The sequence below is a fragment of the Chiloscyllium plagiosum genome, chromosome 19, assembly GCF_004010195.1.
Source record: "Chiloscyllium plagiosum isolate BGI_BamShark_2017 chromosome 19, ASM401019v2, whole genome shotgun sequence".
Classification (NCBI taxonomy): Eukaryota; Metazoa; Chordata; class Chondrichthyes; order Orectolobiformes; family Hemiscylliidae; genus Chiloscyllium; species Chiloscyllium plagiosum.
In genome coordinates, this window is record NC_057728.1 from 42577813 (window position 1) to 42597410 (window position 19598).

General features: G+C 40.2%; 1 protein-coding gene across 2 annotated transcripts in view; it reads left to right on the forward strand.

Annotated features, from left to right (window-relative positions):
- Positions 1 to 19598, forward strand: part of otogl (otogelin-like) — a 216746-nt gene that overhangs the window by 120017 nt on the left and 77131 nt on the right. For both annotated transcript variants that reach the window (XM_043709667.1, XM_043709668.1), the window contains exon 33: positions 15004 to 15282. In XM_043709667.1, the coding sequence (XP_043565602.1) occupies positions 15004 to 15282 (279 nt within the window). The remainder of the gene's footprint in view (positions 1 to 15003; positions 15283 to 19598) is intronic.

Genomic DNA, 19598 nt, shown 5'->3' on the forward strand with positions numbered 1-19598 from the left:
GATAGGTTGGGGAGGACAGTGCTCTAGCATATGCTCCATCTTTCCTTGCCTGCCTGGATGCAGGTCGAGCCAAAGGCATCCTTGTAAATGGATATTTACAACATGACCCCCAAATCCAGAACCATTACAGTGGAGGCATGACTTTTATTTTTCATTATGTATTTGGGTTTTTAAAATGCTGGTAAGAGAGCACTTCATGTTGAAATGTCCTCTCAGTTACTTGCCCTTTACTGCACCTGTTGCTGCTGTCAATCTGGAAATATCTGATTTGTTGTCCACTTTTAACATCTATCTGTCATTCTTGACTGGGCAGGCAATCTGCCTCCATGCCAATTAAGGGGAACACGGTCAATATCCTAAAAAGTAACGTCTCTCCCTCCGAAGTGTACATTTGAGACCTAACAACAGTCCAGTCTCCTGTATTCCAGCCCCAACTTCATGTGTCACCCTGAGCCAGTGATATCAGTCTTGCCTTATAGAAGCTTGTTAATAAGGAATCTAGACTGATAGAGCAATTCAGTACTTAGGAAGTACTACATTGTCAGAAGTACCTTCTTTCCAATGGGATAGTGAAGCAAGACTGCATTTTAATGTTGAGGCGCTAAATCATCCAATGGCATTTTGAAGATCAGCAAAATAATTTCATGGTCAATAATTATCTGTCAATTCATTTCGGTAAAAATAGATTAACTAGTCATTAATCATTTCCTGTTTGCAAGATCTTGTTTAGGCATGTTATATTACAAAACAATTATGCAATTTAAACATAAATGATTGTGAGCTATTTTGTGATATTTTCAGTCTTTGAAGACTGTTGTATATAAATTAGTTCTTACTTACTTGCAGTGTCATTGCTAATTTTGAGTCATCAACAAGTAAATGTCAACCACAAATAAACCTTAGTGAGTTTTGAGAAGATTTGAAGCTGTAGGTTTGCTCACTGAGCCGGAAGGTTCAGTTTCAGATGTTTTGTAACCATACTAGGTAACATCATCAGTGAGCCTCCGGATGAAGCATTGGTTGTTTGACCTACTTTTAATTTATGAGTTTAGGTTTCCTTGGGTTGATTATGTCATTTCCTGTGGTGATGTCATTTCCTCTTCTTTTTCTCAGGGGGTAGTAAATGGGATCCAAGTCAATGTGTTTGTTGATAGAGTTCCAGTTGGAATGCATGTTTCTAGGAATTCTCAGTTGTGTCTCTGTTTGGCTTTCCTAGGATGAATGTGTTGTCCCTGTCGAAGTGGTGTCCTTTCTCATCTGTATGTGAAGATACTAGTGAGAGTGGGTCATGTCTTTTTGTGGCTAATTGATGTTCATGTATCCTCAACAATCTAATTTATGGGCTTTGGTAGGGGATGGATTAATCAAGAATGGACAAAAGAGAGGAAATTCTTGGAAGAACTTTCATCTGGAAGATGATTTCTTAATTAAAGCTGAGTATGGAAACTGATAACTTCCAGTTTGCCTTCTCAGCCTATGTTTCATAGGACCCTGAAGAGACCAAAAAGGCTCCTTCAAGCATCCATAGCTTTTAGGTATATTTTTGTCCATGCATTGTGGGCATTTCTGGCTTGGCAGCATTTATTGACTATCCTTAATTGCCCTTGAGAAGGCAGTGGTGAGAGTTCTTATTGAAATGCTATGATCCATGTGGTGTAGGTACACCCACAGTGTCTAACTTCCACAAATCCAATAAAGCTCTTTGCTAAGACGCCACTAGATCTGTCTGTCTTCTCTCTAAAGTAATACAATGGGTAGCCCCTCTGCCTTATGACCATTATTATAGCATTGACAGAATAAGCCACCACCATCATATGAACAAGATCTTGGTCCTTCCAGTGGCATCAACAAAATCTTATGTAGAATCTTTAATTTAATGAAACACCTCAAGATACTTCACAGGGCCATTATAAAATGAAATCTGAGCTACGTAAGGAAAAATTGGTACATTGGTCAAACTGATAGGTTTTAAGGAGCATCTTGAAGGTGGTGAGTGGAGGGAGGATATTTCAGACCTTGAAGTGTAAGCCATTGAAGGCATGGCTACCAGTGAATTGAAACTGGAAATGATTTAAATTGAGGCCTGAGTTAAAGGAGTGCAGGGATCTTAGTGGGTTGGGTTGCTGGAAGAAATTACGGAAAGACTGAGGGATGAGGCCATAGAGGGATTCAAACGCAAGGATAAGAATTTTAAAATCAAGATGGTGCTTGACCATCAATCACTGTACATCTGTTGGCACACAGATGATAGGGATAAGCAAGAAACAACAGACAGTGTTCATTTCAGCCAAATGAGCTCCTTCTATTATACCTAAACTGAGCTCTTGATCCATGAAATACTCTATAAACTTCTCAATGTCAAACCTATTTCTTAAACTACAATTCCTTACCCCTAAACACATTTTTGATTTGTGTATAAGTATCTGTATCGGCTGATATATTTGAAAGCAGCATGTGAGACAGAACAGTGATGTTTGCCTGATTTACTAGATTACATAATATTGACAATGTAGGGAGAAACTAATCAGTCAAACCTGTCTAGGTTTGTGCTTACACTCCACACCAGGTTATTCTCACTCACATGATCTCTTTTGACCCTGTCTCTGTAACTGGCAATTCCTTTCACCTAAAAAAACCCCATCAATTCTATGGTTAAAAATTGTGAAATAGGAGTATGGAAGACTCAATAAAGCCAAACGGATCCCCACTCAACATCAATATGCTTGCAGAAACAGAAATATTGACCAGGCAGTAATAGAGTAGCTAAGGGATCAAGGATACAAATATAATTTTTTGACTTAAAGCATTGCTCAAGCATTTTCCATGGACCTTCTTAATTTGATTCTTCTATGGGATGTAGGCATTTCTGGCAAGGGTGGCATTTGTTGCTTCTCTGTAACTGTTTTTAAAATATTAGCTTCATAGGCCATTTCAGAAGGTAGTTAAGAAGCAACCACATTGCTGCAGGTCTGGAATCACATGGAAGCCAAATAGCAATTCTTTTCATTTTAAAAGATTAATGAACAAGATTTTGTTTTCATTCCAATCAACAATGGCTACATGATTATCCTCAGGTTAGGGGGGATTTAATTCTAGATTTTATTAAATTCAAACTTAATCATCTATTATGGTAAGATTTGAAGCCATGATCCAAAAGCATTCATCTGTAGCTCTAGATTCCAAGTCCACAGCCATTGCCACTACACCACTACCGAATAGTATTTAAAACCTTTCATTCCACCAATTCAGAAAAGGCTAACAGTGAATTTCTTCTCTCAAGGCACAGTGAATCGGTAATGTTCTTTACCACAGAGGGCTGTTAAGACTGGGTCATTAAGTATATTTAAGGCTGAGATTGACAAGTTTTTAATCAGCAAGGGATTATGGGAAAAAGGCAAGAAAGTAAAGTTGTGAATTATCAAATCAGCCATGATTTCTTTGAATGGTGGAGCAGACTTGATGGGCTGAATGGACTACTTCTGCTCCTATTTCTTATGGTCCTAAGTAAGAAATACAAACACAAATATAACTTAAATGTTCTGAGCTTTTGAACTGATTGCTGGTGTTTTTTTAAAAATTGGATTGAGACAAGCTTAACATAGCCCATTGGCAGTTGGCATAAATTGATTTTAAATAACTGATACAAACCAACTTGCAGCGTTTGGCAATATTATATGAAAAGGTTGAATGGAATTCTTGGTTGCATTGGGCAGATATTTTATTTCTGAAAAAGCTGCCTGTTTTGTTCTGCTGTATGAGCTTTGCTGTTGCTGGAAGTAGCTGCTTGTTATTTATTAAGGATGGCAAAGCAAAAGTCAAATAGCTAAATCTGTAATCTGATGATGAAATCAACAATCTATCTTCAGTGAGGTTAGGTTGAATCAGCAGTACTTAAATGTTCATGTTCATATTACTTTCTTAACATAACTATCAGAAATAAAACATAATTGTTAAATGATCCAGTCATACTTTAGATTTTGTGTAACATAGATTGAAGAATGAGAACCAGGGAGTTGATGATGCCTTAAATAGTGTCATCTACTTTGAGATCACATCTTCAATCTTCAACCTCCATGACAAAGTGAGCTTGAGAAAACAGGGAGATAGGAGCAAGAGTAAACCATAGGCCCACTGCCATTTGATAAACATACAAACGTAGAAAACATAGAAAGAATAGTAGGAGTAGGCACCTGAAGCATGCTTCTCCATTCATTATGATCAATGGCTGATCATTCAATTCAGTAACCTGTTCCTAATTTTCACCAATTTTTTTGATATCTTCAGCCCCAAACGCTATTTCAAACTCCTTAAAATCACACAATGTTCTAGGTTCAACTGCTTTCTGTGGGAACAAATTTCACAGGTTCACCGCTCTCTGGCTGTAGAAATTTCTATTCATCTCAGTTCTGAATAGTTTATCTCATATCCTTAGACTGTGGCCTCTGATTCTGAATTCCACTGTCAGAGGGAACATCTATCCTGCATTGGGCCTGTCTAGTCCTGTTAGAATTTTATAGGTTTCTATGAGGACTCCCCCATTCTTCTAAATTCTCTAGAAAATAATCCTTACCGATTCAACCATTCCGCTTATGTCAGACCTGCTATTTTCAGGAATTACTCCCTTCATACCCAAAACATCTTTCCTCAGATAATGAGGCCAAAACTATGCACAATATTCCGGGTGTGGTCTCACCAGGGCCTGTGCAATTGCTGCAAGATATTCCTGCTCCTTTACTCAAATCCTGTTGCAATGAAAGCCAATATATCACTTGTCTACTTGACCACCTACTGCACGTGCATCCTTACGTTCAGTGACTGGTGTATGAAGACACACAGGTCTCATTGCACATTCCCCTTGGTCAATTTCAGGTAATAAATTGCCTTTGTATTTTTGCTCCCAAAGTGGATAACTCAACATTTATTCATATGCATGTACCATACATTTGCCCACTCACTCAGCTTGTCCAAATCACACTGAAACATCTCTACATCCTCCTCACAGCTCACCCTCTCACCCAGCTTTGTATTGTCTGCAAATTTTGGGATATTATATTTAGTTCCCTCATCTAAAACATTAACATATATTGTGAATAGTTGGTCTGAGCATTGATTCCTATGGCAACCTACTGCCTGCTATTTGGAAAAAGACCCATGTATTCTTACTGCTTGTTTCCTCTCTGCCAACCAGTTTTCTATCTATACTTAAACACTAGCAGCTTTATTTTTTGCACACTATTCATTTTTGTGGGACTTTGTTGAAAACCTTCTGAAATTCCAAATGAACCACATTCACTGGCTTCCCTTTATCATTTCTACTGATTATATCTTTGAAGAATTCCTGTAGATTTGTCTACATGATTTCCCTTACGTAAATCCATAAAGTCATGGGTGAGCCCCAACCTAACTCCATTTCCTACTTGATCTCCATTCTCTTTGATTTCTTTAAAGACTAGCTTTGATTATACTCAATGACTGAGCACCCAAATCTCTGAGGAGTAAAGAATCACATAATCCCTACAGTGCAGAATTAGGTCACTCAGCCCATCGAGTCCACACTGACCCTCTGAAGATCATCCCATCCAGACCTAGCCCCTTACCCTATCCCTGCATTACCCATGGCTAATTCACCTAACCTATGTATCTCTGGACACTATGGGCAATTTAGCATGGACAATTCATTTGTCCTGTACATCTGTGGACTGTGGGAGGAAACCGGAACACCGAGAGAAAGCCCATGTAGACGTGGGGAGAATGTGCAAATCCCACACAGTCGTCTGAGGCTGGCAATGAACCCAGGTCCCTAGTACTGTGAGGCAGCAGTGCAAGCCACCGTGCAAACGCCCCACAATGACATGCAGGTCTCTGAGTAAAGAAATCTGATCTCAGTCAAAAATGCTGTTCCCGTATCTAAGCACCCTAGTTCTAAACATTTTATTCAGAGATAACGGCCTCTTCTCAGCATTTGCCAGTCCTGACATATTTTTAACTTTCAATATCCTTCTCAAAGTTCTTTTCAATGTCAGAGAACAAGCAATGTCAATGATTTAGAGATCAAAGTAAGTAGTAAGATACTTTCCTCGCACTTTCCTGTGATCCTGAAAATTGAAATCTAAATAGTTAGCATTCTCTAACTTGTCAATATAGTTTGAAAACGTTTCTTTTTAATTGCAAAGAAATTACTCCGTAATCAGTTTTGACTTGATGCTTTTACAGCACAACACTCCTTTGTGTACAAACATCCCTCTCCTCTTCTTGCAACTAATTAAACCACTCGACATTAATATCACAATAACTTTTTCATTTCAATCTTCATTGATTTTATCTTATGACCTATCAGAAGCAATGCTTTAAGCTGTATATATGACAGCAACCTTTAGTGGCTCAGCCAAGTGACTTCAGTTCATATAGGGGCCTTAAGTGCTGTCAGGCTTTATGGTCTGAGTGCATCGTGGTTGCACTTGATTCTGTCTTCATCAGACCTATATGTATATGTTGGATAATTACCAAGAGCATTTTCTCACCCACTAACTGAAGGAAGCTGACACGAATTATAATTTGGAGATGCCAGTGTTGGACTGGGGTGTACAAAGTTAAAAATCACACAACACCAGGTTATAGTCCAACAGGTTTAATTAGAAACACACTTGCTTTCGGAGCGTCGCTCCTTCATCAGGACATGAATTATAGTACACTTACCTGGAACTAAGTAACTCAGTGAAGACAAAGGATGGGAAATCCTTAGTTGGCAATATGGGTCAAAATTAAAGGAATGAATGCCAGCTGACAGTTAGGCTTCAGTTCTTATTTAAATTTGTTTCATGAGCTGTTAATGATCATCATGCCTCCTCAGGCAGTTGAGTAATTAAAGATACTGGACCTTGAGCTGCTCACCTTCTGGGCAGTGGCTCTTTAGTTGGGCTTGATGCAGATGAAATGGGGTTGAAACGCAGTGGGGGAGCAAACTTAAATGGTTACTGTAGAATTCTGAGCTATGTATTGTTGGCATCTGTTTTTCTCATCTGTAAACAACTTTACAGAAGAGTGTCACAGCAGACATTGTGCCCTCCAAACGTAAACGAATGGGCGGCCTGTTACTGATTTTAAGCAGCCATCTGGAATGCTTGCAAAGCCACCTGCACCAACATGATAGCATTGTAATGTGAAATTGGACCTTTCTGCCCTTGCCTACTGCCTGGAGAACTCACTCAGTAAGGACCACTTTCTATCCTAAAGACTGAAACCTGTGTACTCTTGGTCTGTCCAGAAATGACACACTATGTGGTTCAACCTAGTTTTGTCATATCATGGCTATCATTTCATAATCAATGAGAAAAAGCTTGTAAGTTTAAGTAGATTGTCCTTCCATCTTAGTATGTTCAGGGCATCTGGAATTTCAGCATTCAGAATCTACTGATGAGAAAAATTGCTTTTCCATTTATGTTTATCGTTTCTGTATTAACATGTTCCTGTATATCATATCATGTGCTGGCAAGGGAATGTAAAACCAAGCTTTCAAGCGTTAATACTTATGTTGTTTTCCATTTATTCTGTCAATTCATACAAGAGATTTTTCAATTGGAAAATGTATCAAGCAATTATGATAAATGAACTATTTTTGTGTTTAAAGAGCAGTGCAAGCAAAGGAGTTTAATTTAAAAAGACCTTTGTGACAAATAGTAATTTTTGAAAATGTCGAGGTAATGCTTCCCTGCATATTTGTTAGGTATGCCTTTTACTGTTACATTCAACAATAAAACCAGATAAGATAGTCAAAATAGAAAAAAGATTTCTTGTCATCAACTCTGTATCTGAGTCGTAAATTTAATTTTTGCAACGTAATCCTGAATAATACTAAGAAATGAAACAACAAGGAAGTGATTTAAGCTGAGATCAATGTCATAATAAAAAACTTTAGTGAAATGTTTATGAAGAGTTTTAGGATCATCCATGCAAGTTTTTCTCAGCAGCTGTCGGTAATTTATCCATCTCATTTTGAGAAATCGAAACCTATTTATAGTGTCTGAGAGAACTTGTGTGATGCTTCGTTGCTTTCAGCAATTCAAGTCAAATTAAACTGTTCGCCAGTGTTTCCTAATCAGTAAGGGTGATATTAATGTTACTTTTTCAAACCAAACAATTCTTAATGATGAACTGAATCCACTCCTTGTGCATTGATCAGTGTCTGTCTATACAGATCATGACATAACATGCATTATAATTACTTTGGAGGAAGGTTTCACTTGTATTCTAGGTGTAGTAAGATCCACTTTAGGGGCCCTAAATTGGAATCAAACATACTCAGTGTAATTATAGAACACCAAGACCCAGAGTTAAGCTTCTTTTAACCTGCATAATATTTTATTACTAATTTCAACAACTCACTATCGCAAGTATTTTTTTTTGTTCCAGTTTCCAAATCAGCGAGCCTAATGAATCAACTTTACATTTCTGAAAGCCTTTTCTTAAAATTCATTTGTGGGACTTAGGTATCACTGACTGGCCAGCATTGATGCCCATCCCTATTTGCCCTTAAGAAGGTGATAATGAGCTGCCTTCTTGAATCGCTGCAGTCCACTTGCTGTGGGTTGACCCACAATGCTGGTAGGGAGGGAATTTCAGGATTTTGACCCAATGACTGTGAAGGAACAGTGGTATATTTCCAAGTCAGGGTGGTGAGTGGCTTGTAGGTGGTGGTGTTCCCAAATATCTGCTGCCCTTGTCCTTTTAGGTGAAAGTGGTCATGGGTTTGGAAGGTGCTGTCTAAAGATCATTGGTGAATTTCTGCAGTGCATCTTGTAGATAGTACACACCGCTGCTACTGAGTGCCGGTGGTGGAGGGATTAAATGTTTGTAGATGTGGTATCAATCAAGCAGGTTGCTTTATCCTGGATGCTATCAAGCCACTTGAGTGTTGTTGGAGCAGCACTCAACCAGGCAAGCAGCGAGTATTCCATCACACTTCTGAGTTGTGCCTAGTAGATAGTGGATAGACTTTGGTGTGTTAGGAGGTGAGTTACTCGTCGCAGTATCCCTAGTCTCTGATCTGCTCTTGCAGCTGCCATGGTAATCCCATCACTGTTGAATGTCAAGGGGTGGTGGTTAGAGTGCCTCTTTTTAGTGATGGGCATTGTCTGACATTTATGTGACCCAAATGTTACTTGTCACTTGTCGGCCCAAGCCTGGATATTGTTGCGTTTAAGCACGGACTGCTTGGTATCTGAGGAGTCACAAATGGTAGTGAACACTGTGCAATCATCGGTGAATATCCCCACCTCTGACCTTACGACAGAGGGAAGGTCATTGATGAAGCAGCTGGAGATTGTTGGGCCTAGGACACCACCCTGAGGGACTTCTGCAGAGATGTCCTGGAGCTGAGATGACTGACCCTCCACAACTACAACCATCTTCCTTTGTGCCAGATTTCACTCTAACCAGTGGAGTGTTTGCCCCGATACCCATTGATTCCAGTTTTGCCAGGGCTCCTTGATGCCATACTCAGTCAAATGCAACCTTGATATCGAGGGCTCTCACTCTCACCTCACCTCTGGAATTCAGCTCTTTTGTCCATGTTTGAACCAAGGCTGTAATGAGATCAGGAGCTGAGTGACCCTGGCAAAACACAAACTGGGCATCACTGATCAGGTTGTTGTTGAGCAGATGCTGCTTGATAGCACTGTTGATGACCCCTTCCATCACTTTACTGATGATGGAGAGCAGAGTGATTGAGCAGTAATTGGCTGGGTTTGACTTGTCCTTTTTTATGTACAGGACATACCTGGGCAATATTCCACATTGTTGGGTAGATGACAATGTTGTAACTATACTGGAAGAGCTTGGCTAAGGGAGTGGCAAGTTCTGGAGCACATGTCTTCAGTGTTATTGCTTGAATTTTATCAGGACCTATTGCCTTTGCAGTATCCAGTGCCTCCAGCTGTTTCTTGATATCACGTGGAGTGAATTGAATTGGCTGGAGACTGGTATCTGTGATGCTGAGGACCACTGGAGGAGCCCGAGATGGATCATCCACTCGGCACTTCTGACGGAAGATTATTGTGAATGTATCAGCCTTATCTTTTGCATTGATATGTTGGCCTCCATCATTAAGGATGGGATATTTGTGGACCTTCCTCCACTAGTGAGTTTTATTGTCCTCCTCCATTCATGACTGGATGTGGAAGGACTGCAGAGCTTAGATCTGATCCGCTGGTTGTGGGATCGCTTAGCTCTGTCTATTACTTTCTGTATATGTCACTTGGTATGTAAGTAGTCCTGTTTGGTAACTTCACCAGGTTGACACCTCATTTTTGGGTCTGCCTGATGCTGCTCCCGGCATGCCTCCTCCACTCTCCATTGAACCAGGATTGATCCCCTAGCTAGATGGTAATGGTTGAGTGGGGGATATGCCAGGCCATGAGGTTGCAGATTGTGCTGGAGTACAGTTCTGCTGCTGTTGTTGGTTCACGGTGCCTCATGGATGCCCAGTCTTGGCTGCTAGATTGGTTCGAAGTCTGTTCAGTTTAGCACGGTGATAATACCATGCAACACAATGGAGGTTATTCTCAATGTGAAGGCAGGACTTCATCTCCACAAGGACAGTGCGGTGGTCACTTTTACCTATACTGTCATTGGCAGATGCTTCTGCAGCCAGCAGATTAGTAAGGATGAGGTCTCATATGTATTTTCCCTGCAGTTGGTTCATTTACCACCTGCTGCAGACCCAGTCTAGTAGTTATATCCGAGCTACTGTTGGCAGTGGACATTGAAATCCCCCACCCAGAGTACATTTTGCACCCTTGCCACCCTCAGTGCCTTCCTCCAAGTGTTATTCAACATGGAGGAACACTGATTCATCAGCCGAAGAAAGACAATACGTGGTAACCAGTAAGAGATTTTCTTGCCCATGTTTAACCCGATGCCACAAGACGTCATAGGGTCCGGAGTCGATGTCAAGCACTCCCAGGGCAATTCCCTCCCAACAATATCCCACTGTGCCGCCACCTCTGCTGGGTGGGATAGGGCATATACAGGGATGGTAATGGTAATGGTGGTGTCTGGGGCATGATTCCGTAAGAGTGACTATGTCAGGCTGTTGCTTGACTAGTCTGTGAGACAGCTCTCCCAATTTCAGCAGTAGCCCTCAGTTGTTGGTAAGAAGGACTTTGCATGGTTGACAGGGCTGTTTGTGTTTTTGCCATTGTCTTTTCCAGTTCCAAGGTCGATGCCAGGTCATCTGTCCAGTTTCATTTCTTTGTTGTGACTTTCTCGTGATTGATACAACTGAGTGGCTTGCTGGGCCATTTCAAAGGGCATTTGAAAGTCAACCACATTGCTGTGGCTCTGGAGTTACATGTAGGCCAGGCCAGGTAAGGATGGCAGATTTCCTTTCCTAAAGGAATTTAGAGAACTTTAAAAAGCATCTTAAGACTGAAGAGGTAGCATCATTTCTGTTCATCACTGCAGTGCTCATTAAAAACACAACTGACCATTATTGTCGTTGGATATACTAGTTCTATGGCATGTTATAGCTTTCAGTGTCCTTGTACATGATTGGCTCTTTGCTGAACTTCATAGTGCCTTATTATGAATATAGGTAGGTCTGCCAGGTCCTACAGAAATGATTGATGGTATATTGACTCATGCATTCAGTCAGAATGTATTAAATATTGATCAGTTTGGCATGCATTGCCACTATTGGTTTACATATAGCATGCACACTGTGACTACACCTGATAAAAGCTCCCAATATTAGGATTTCTTAAACATTCACACATTATAGCAGTGCCATTGAGCTACTGTACAAATTTATTTGTGGATGAAGAGCATCGAAAAGCATAATTTGCAAAAATGAAGTATGTTCTCCTCATGCTTCCAAACTCGGGACTACTGACTCTTGGCAGGAGGGCTTGCATCTTCTCTCATGCAGCAAGAAAATCTTCATCTTCCAAATACCTCAGAAAAAAGAACTTCTGTTGATGAATGATTGAAGGCAAGGTGGTTCTAGGGAACAAAATAACTTAGTACAAAAATTTATGAGAATCTTAAATGTTAATTGCTTCTAGGAGGAAATAAAAGCAAGTAACATACATAAAGATGGAGTTTAATTTGGATAAATTTGGATAAATGTGAGATATTGCATTTTGGTAAAACAAACAAGGACAGGACTTATACAATTAAAACTAGGGGCTTGGGTAGTGCTGAAGAATAGAGAGACCAAAGTGTTCATATACATAATTCGTTGGAGTTTGCGCCACCAATAGACAGGGTGGTTAAGAATGCACTTAGCACGCTTGCCTCCATTGCTTAGACTTTTGAGCGTAGGAGAGGGGACGTTATGTTAAGGTTGTACAGGATGCTGGTGAGGCCTCTTCTGGAGTATTGTATTCAGTTCTAGTTCACCCTGTTATAGGAAGGATATTATTAAGTCGGAGAGGGGTCAAAAGAGATTTACCAGGATGTCGCCAGGAATGGAGGGTTTGAGTTATGGGGAGAGGCTGGATGGGTTGGGATCATTTTCACCGGAGTGTAGGAAGTTGAGGGGTGACTTTATAGAGGTTTATACAATCATGAGGGTTGTAGATAAGGTGAGTGACCAGTATCTTTTCCCTAGAGTGGGGGATTTCAAGACTGAGGGGCATATTTTTAAGGTGAAAGGAGGAAGGTTTAAAAAAGACATGAGGGACAATTGTTTTACACAGACAGTGGTTTAACTGTGGAATGAACTTCCAAAGGAAGTGGTGGTTGCAGCTACTATTACAACATTTAACAGATATTTGGATAAGCACATGAATAAGAAATATTTGGAGGGATATGGGCAAGTGCAGGCAGGTGGGACTAGTTTAGTTTGGGATTATGGTCGGCATGGACTTGTTGGACTGAAGAGGCTGTTTCTGTGCTGTATGACTCCATGACTCTATGTTTAATGAAGCACTGAATTACTCATGCCTTAACTTTGCGATGTCTCTTCAATGATCTTTAATATTCTTCCTGTTAGCAATCCCAGATATGGTTTATTATGTAATGTGATTTATGTCAGATATCCTGCAAATCAGAAAGGCTCAAAATGGCATCAAAGATCATCAAGTCTCCAAATTAATGTCTAAGCAAAGTGCTTGCTAGTTTGACCCAACTGCCTATCTATGTCTGCTTTTTTCCATCACACTCTGAAAATAATGGTGTTCCAGTAAGACATTTTGCTGCTATCTGACTAATTGTGTAGCAAGAGACAGTGAAGAGTGGAAAACTCAGGCCACTTGGTGAGGCTGCCAGATTTTGTATTGTTGTGTAATGTAACAAGCAATAATGGGAGGTGAGCCAAACACATTTTTCTTTGAATCTTTGAAAGTAATAGATAAAGGAAAAAGACATATAACAGCAGGATAGGAAGACTCCTGTTAAGTATGAACACTGCTTGGCCAGTTGATATTGCATTGATTTTGTATTGTAGATTCTATGTAATCTGATGTAAATAATACTTAAGTGGAAGGTTTACAATATTCAGTATTTTAGCACGTTGTATTTGTGACACAGTGGTAGTGTTCCTATTTCTGATTCTGAAGGTCCTGGTTCAAGTCCCACCTGCTGCAGAGGTCCGAACAGGCTGATTAGACGACAGATACATCAACATGAGATATTTTAATTTATTTAGGCCAGGTCTTTAAAGATGGTGTAGTTTCCTTTCTTGTCACATGAGGAGTCAGTGGTGAACGCAATGCAATTGATAATGGTTGCTCCACAGCCAGTTAATGCACCAAGGTGCTCTCTAGTCCCAGAACAACCAGAAGCTGCAGTGGAAAGGATGAAGTCTTGACATTAAGTGTCAAGAATCCATAATCATGTGAGTGTCAGCATGCCAGGACAGGAAGGGAAAATGAGGCTTGGGGGTTTTGTGGCTGGGATGGTGTGTGGATGTTAGTGGAGAGGCCAGAGTGGGGAAGGATTATCCACATGGGACTCACTTGTGGGAGGAAGGGTGACCAATGTTGGAAGATTGTTGATGGAGATGTCCATCGCTCCTTCTTTCAGGTATGAGCAGGGTCCCTTTGTGGGAACCCTCCAAGCCTGACTTCCTTCTAGAAATTGAGATGGGGTCTGAAACAGTCCTTCAGTGGTCTTGATTGATCATTTAAATGTCTCAATTAGGGCAAAAGTAGTTAGATCGGCTGGCATTATTTCAAAGGGAATGTACTATACAAACAGGGATGTCTTGTGAAACTCTTCAAGGCACTGGTCACACCACAGTTGGAATACTCTAAACAGTTTCAATCCCCTTGTTGAATGAAGGATACACTGCTTTTGGAGGTAGTTCAGAAAAGGCTCACTTGGTTGATTCTGAATTTGAAATGAGTTTGTTATGAGGAGAAATTAGGTTGCATGGGCTTAAAATCATTGATTTTTTAGAAGAATGAGAGAACACCAATTGAAACACACAAGATTCTTCGGCAACTTGACAGGGTAGATGCAGAAAGGCTACTTCCTCCTACAGGTCACTCCAGGACTGAGGGCATCATATCGGAGTAGGGGATCACACAATTAAGACACAGTGAGGAATTTCTTCTTTGCCAGATATGTGAATCTGTGGAATTTTTTTAATCACACAGGTTGGGGTATTAATTCTAATCAAGGCTGAGATAGATGTTTAATCATTAAGGGGATCAAAGATTATGGAGATAAAGCAAGAAAATGGCGGGAGGATTATTAGACCAGCCATGATCTCGTTGAATAGTATAGCAGTCTCAATGGGCTGAATGGCCTATTTCTGCTCTTACATCATAAGGCTTAGGTATTTTTGGGCCACTGAAAATTGTGCAGAGGTCAGGGAAGGTGGTAGCCCAGTACAAAGGTGACCGAGGGAAATTGAGCTCTGAGTACATGTGCAACTATAATACTGCGTTCTTAGTCACACTTGTAACACAAAATATATTTACATTTATATTCATGCACAACATTTTTATTTGCTGCATTAACCGTTTCTCTAATAATTTGTACTTTATTATAATATTACAGAATTGCCTGTTGTTTCGCTTGAGTCTGCTGAAAGACCCAATTACTTCATACACGTTGGTGAAGATGATAATCTTCACTTAGAGCAATGGGAAGACAATCAACGTTTCCACAAGGATGCTTCATTTATCCATCACAGAAGCAATTGGATCCCAGGCTACAGTACATTTGAACTCTACAGCAGGAAGGGCTTTTTTATCACTTTGACACCATCGGCTGTTAAAGTAGTACAGTATGACTATTCTGAATCATTTAAACTTTCAAGCAGCTTTAGAATTGAAGGTAAGTGACCAAAGGTGTATTTGATTCACTGAGTCTGAACAAAAACTGGAATGGCCATGTTTCATGGAAGAAACTCTGAAGATTTTTGTAACAGGGTTTTGCATCCTTGGAGCCATGTGTTCACAGAGGAATCTAGAAATGGAATCTTCACCTCTGAGAAGATTCTTGGGCATTGGGACCATATGTCAGCCCTGAACCTAATGGTTTCAAAGGTGAGATTGAAACCTAATGGCTTCAAAGGTCAGCCTGTGTGATTGTCCCAGAGCTGACCAAGGAAAGGGCTGCTTTGGAAGCTCCACCCATTTTTCAAATAGCTGAGAAGGGTCAGTTTTTGTTCAATGTGGGTTTCTTGACACAGTATGTTGATAGATCAACAAGAAATGAGGCCACATTGGATTTGGTACTGGGTAATGAACCAGGCCAGCTGTTAGATTTAGAGGAAGGTAAACACTTTGGTGATAGTGACCACAATTTCGTTAGGTTTATTTTAGTGATGGGAAGGGATAGTTATATACTGCAGGGCAAGAGCTATAGCTGGGGAAAAGGCAATTATAATGCAATTAGGCAAGATTTAGGATACAAAGGATGGGGAAGGAAACTGCAGGGAATGGGCACAATTGAAATGTGGAGCTTGTACAAGGAACAGCTACTGTGTGTCCTTGTTAAGTATGTACCTGTCAGGCAGGGAGGAAGTGGTCGAGCGAGGGAACTGTGGTTTACTGAGGAAGTTGAATCTCTTATCAAGAGGAAGAAGGAGGCATACGTAAAAATGAGATGTGAAGGCTCGAGTTAGCCAGGAAGGACCTAAAGGGAGTGTTAAGACGAGCTTGGAGGGGATATGAGAAGTGTTTGGCAGGTTGGATCAAGGAAAAGCCTAAAGCTTTCGATAGGTATATCAGGAATAAAAGAATGACTAGAGTAAGATTAAGGCCTGTCAAGTAGTGGGAAGTTGTGCATGGCTTCCGAAGAGATAGCAGAGGCACTAAGTGAATATTTTTTGTCAGTATTCACACAGGAAAAAGTTAATGTTGTCAAGGAGAATACTGAGATATAGGCTATTAGACTAGATAGAATTGAGGTTCATAAGGAGGAAGTGTCAGCAATTCTGGAAAGTGAGAAAATAGATAAGTCCTTTGAGCCAAATGGGATTTATCCTATGATTCTCTGGGAAGCTAGGGAGGAGATTGCAGAGCCTTTGGCTTTCATCTTTATGTCATCATTGTTGACAGGAATAGTGTCAGAAGACTGGAGGATAGCAAATGTTGTCCCCTTGTTCAAGAAGGGGAGTGGAGACAAACTTGGTAATTATAGCCCATTGAGCCTTACTTTGGTTGTGGGTAAAGTGTTGGAAAGGATGATAAGAGATAGGACTTATAATTATCTAGAAAGGAATAATTTGACTAGGGATAGTCAACACGGTTTCGTGAAGGGTAAGTTGTATCTCACACAGCTTATTGAGTTCTTTGAGGAGGTGACCGAAAAGGTGGATGAGGGGGAAACCGTTGATGTGGTGTATATGGATTTCAGTAAAGTTTTTGGTAAGGTTCCTCATGGTAGGCCACTGCAGAAAATACAGAGGCATAGGATTAAGAGTGATTTAGCAGTTTTGGTCAGAAATTGGCTAGCTGAAATAGACAAAAGGTGGTGGTTGATGGGAAATGTTCATCCTGGAGTTCAGTTATGAGTGGTGTACCGCAAGGTTCTGTTTTGAGGTTCTGTTTTTATAAATGACCTGAATGAGGGCGTAGAAGGATGGGTTAATAAATTTGTGGATGACACAAAAGTCATTGGAGTTGTGGACAGTGCAGAAGGATGTTGTAGGTTACAGAGAGACGTAGATAAGCTGCAGAGCTGGGCTGAGAGGTGGCAAATGGAGTTTAATGCAGAAAAGTGTGAAGTGATTCATTTTGGAAGGAGTAACAGGAATACAGAGTACTGGGCTAATGGTAAGATTCTTGGAAGTGTGGATGAGCGGAGAGATCTTGGTGTCCATGTGCTTAGATCGCTGAAATTTGCCACCCAGGTTGATAGGGTTGTTAAGAAGACGTACGGTGTGTTTGCTTTTATTGGTAGGGGGACTGAGTTTCAGAGCCATGAGGTTATGTTACAGCTAGACAAAACTCTGGTGTGGCCACACTTGGAATATTGTGTACAGTTCTGGTTGCTGCATTATAGGAAGAACGTGGAAGCATTGGAAAAGCTGCAGAGGAGATTTATCAGGATGTTGACTGGTATGGAGGGAAGGTCTGATGAGGAAAAGCTGAGGGCGTTGAGGCTGCTTTCATTAGAGAGAAGAAGGTCAAAAGGTGACTTAATAGAGACATACAAGATGATCAAATGATTAGATATGGTGAACAGTGAGAGCCTTTTTTCTTGGATGGTGATGGCTAGCACAAGGGGACATAGCTTTAAATTGAGAGGTGATAGATAAAGGACAGATGTCAGAGGTAGGTTCTTTACTCAGATAGTAGTAAGGTTGTGGAATGCCCTGTCTGCAACATTAGTAAACTTGCCAACTTTAAGGGCATTTAAATGGTCATTGGATAAATATATGGATGATAATGGAATAGTTTAGATTAGATGGACTTCAGTCTGGTTTCACAGGTTGGCGCAACATCGAGGGTTGAAGGGCCTATACTGCGCTATATTGTTCTATGTTCTATCCAGTTAGAGATGACAAGCAGGCTGCATCGGTGGTGGATCAATTGGCGTACCTGAGGTTTTGAATTGCTGGCAGCCCCAAATAGAGAGGTGGGCACTGCCACTCAGTAGGTGATTCCCTTCACCAATGTTCTGTGACTGCGAAGTAAGGCCTGGAACCTGTACTTCTGGTGAAAGGTGGGATGTAATTAAAGGTGATAGTACTGGTCCCCCAGCTGGGCTTTGGGCACAGCCAGGAAGATCCCAGCAACATCACCAATTTTCCTTTGTGGGCATTTCTAGGTGTGGCCTATGTATGGAGTAGAATTTATGCAGACAGAGGGTTAATGGTTTGGTATAAAAGATTGAAGTGATGTTGACATTTTCTATGTTTGCGTATAACTCATGCCCATAATTCTGCAACCTTTTAAACCGAAGTACGTATTTGCGCTCACCTTCCAGCTGCAGAGGGAACCCCAGTTTTGGGAGGTTATTGAAACATAGAAGAGACATCAACAATCAGCAGATATTATATACCATTTTTGAACAAAGTTAGCAATATATACTATAGGGCCTGTTCCACTGGGCTGTACTCAATACATAGTACTTCAAGGCAGAACAAAAAATAATTCTTATATAATAAAGACTTGAATATTACTGTTATATTAACAACCAGTTTAAGACTATCAATATCACAAATATAGCTCACTGATTCTTGCTAAAGCTACATAATATAAGTCGTGGCCTGCAGACCAAAAACATATCTAAGTATTGTGCCCCTTTTCAATTAAACAGTCATTTCCAGATAATGTTTTCATGATAACACCTTGATCTGTCCCTTTTCTTTTGGAAATTTGGTATTCTTGGTTTTGCCCTGATGAGTGCAAGACCAAATCTTTCAACAGCATGTCACTTTTTCTCAGCAATACTCAATGCTTTATGCCAATTATGACAGAACAAAAATGCAGCCAGGAACATCCATTTTCCCTACAAGCCATGGCCAGAATTCTGGGTTCAAAGATTAGTGTAAGTCAATGTTTGATGAATTATTTGACCACAGAAATATCAAAACAAAGTCCATTTCTTGCTGGTGTCCACACTTGCAAATTTTGTAGCAGTTATTAATAGATTGTGATCAGAAGCTGGAGGAGGGAAACAGATATCAATTGTAGCAACTCCCACTGTTGCATAATTGATATCAGCTAACTCAGCAATGATCAGTGATACAACCTTAAAGTCTTTTGACTGCCCATCTCAGCATCACAACAAATTAAACCTTGAATTACTGAGCCAGATCTTGAATGTTGCAATAACACAACATGAATGAATAAACATCTGCTCCTGATGGAAAATACTTCATCTATTAGAAGAAAATGTGACATTCAATATGTAGAGTTAGTTTATCTTTAATTAACTGATTTTTAGTTCTGTTGACTATAAAGCATAACAAATGTATCTTAAGCAGTCTCTAACAAAATGTGTGAATTTTATCTGGAAAATTGTGAAGTATGTAATCATATATCAGCAGTGAGTGGCTAAGAGGAAATATAACCAATGAACCAGCAGTAGGCTATTAATGTTCATTATATTAACTTTCCATCTTTAAAAATGTAAATTAATGTATTTACTTAATATAATACTATATTCCAAATCTGTGCAGTAGTAGATGATTAGTA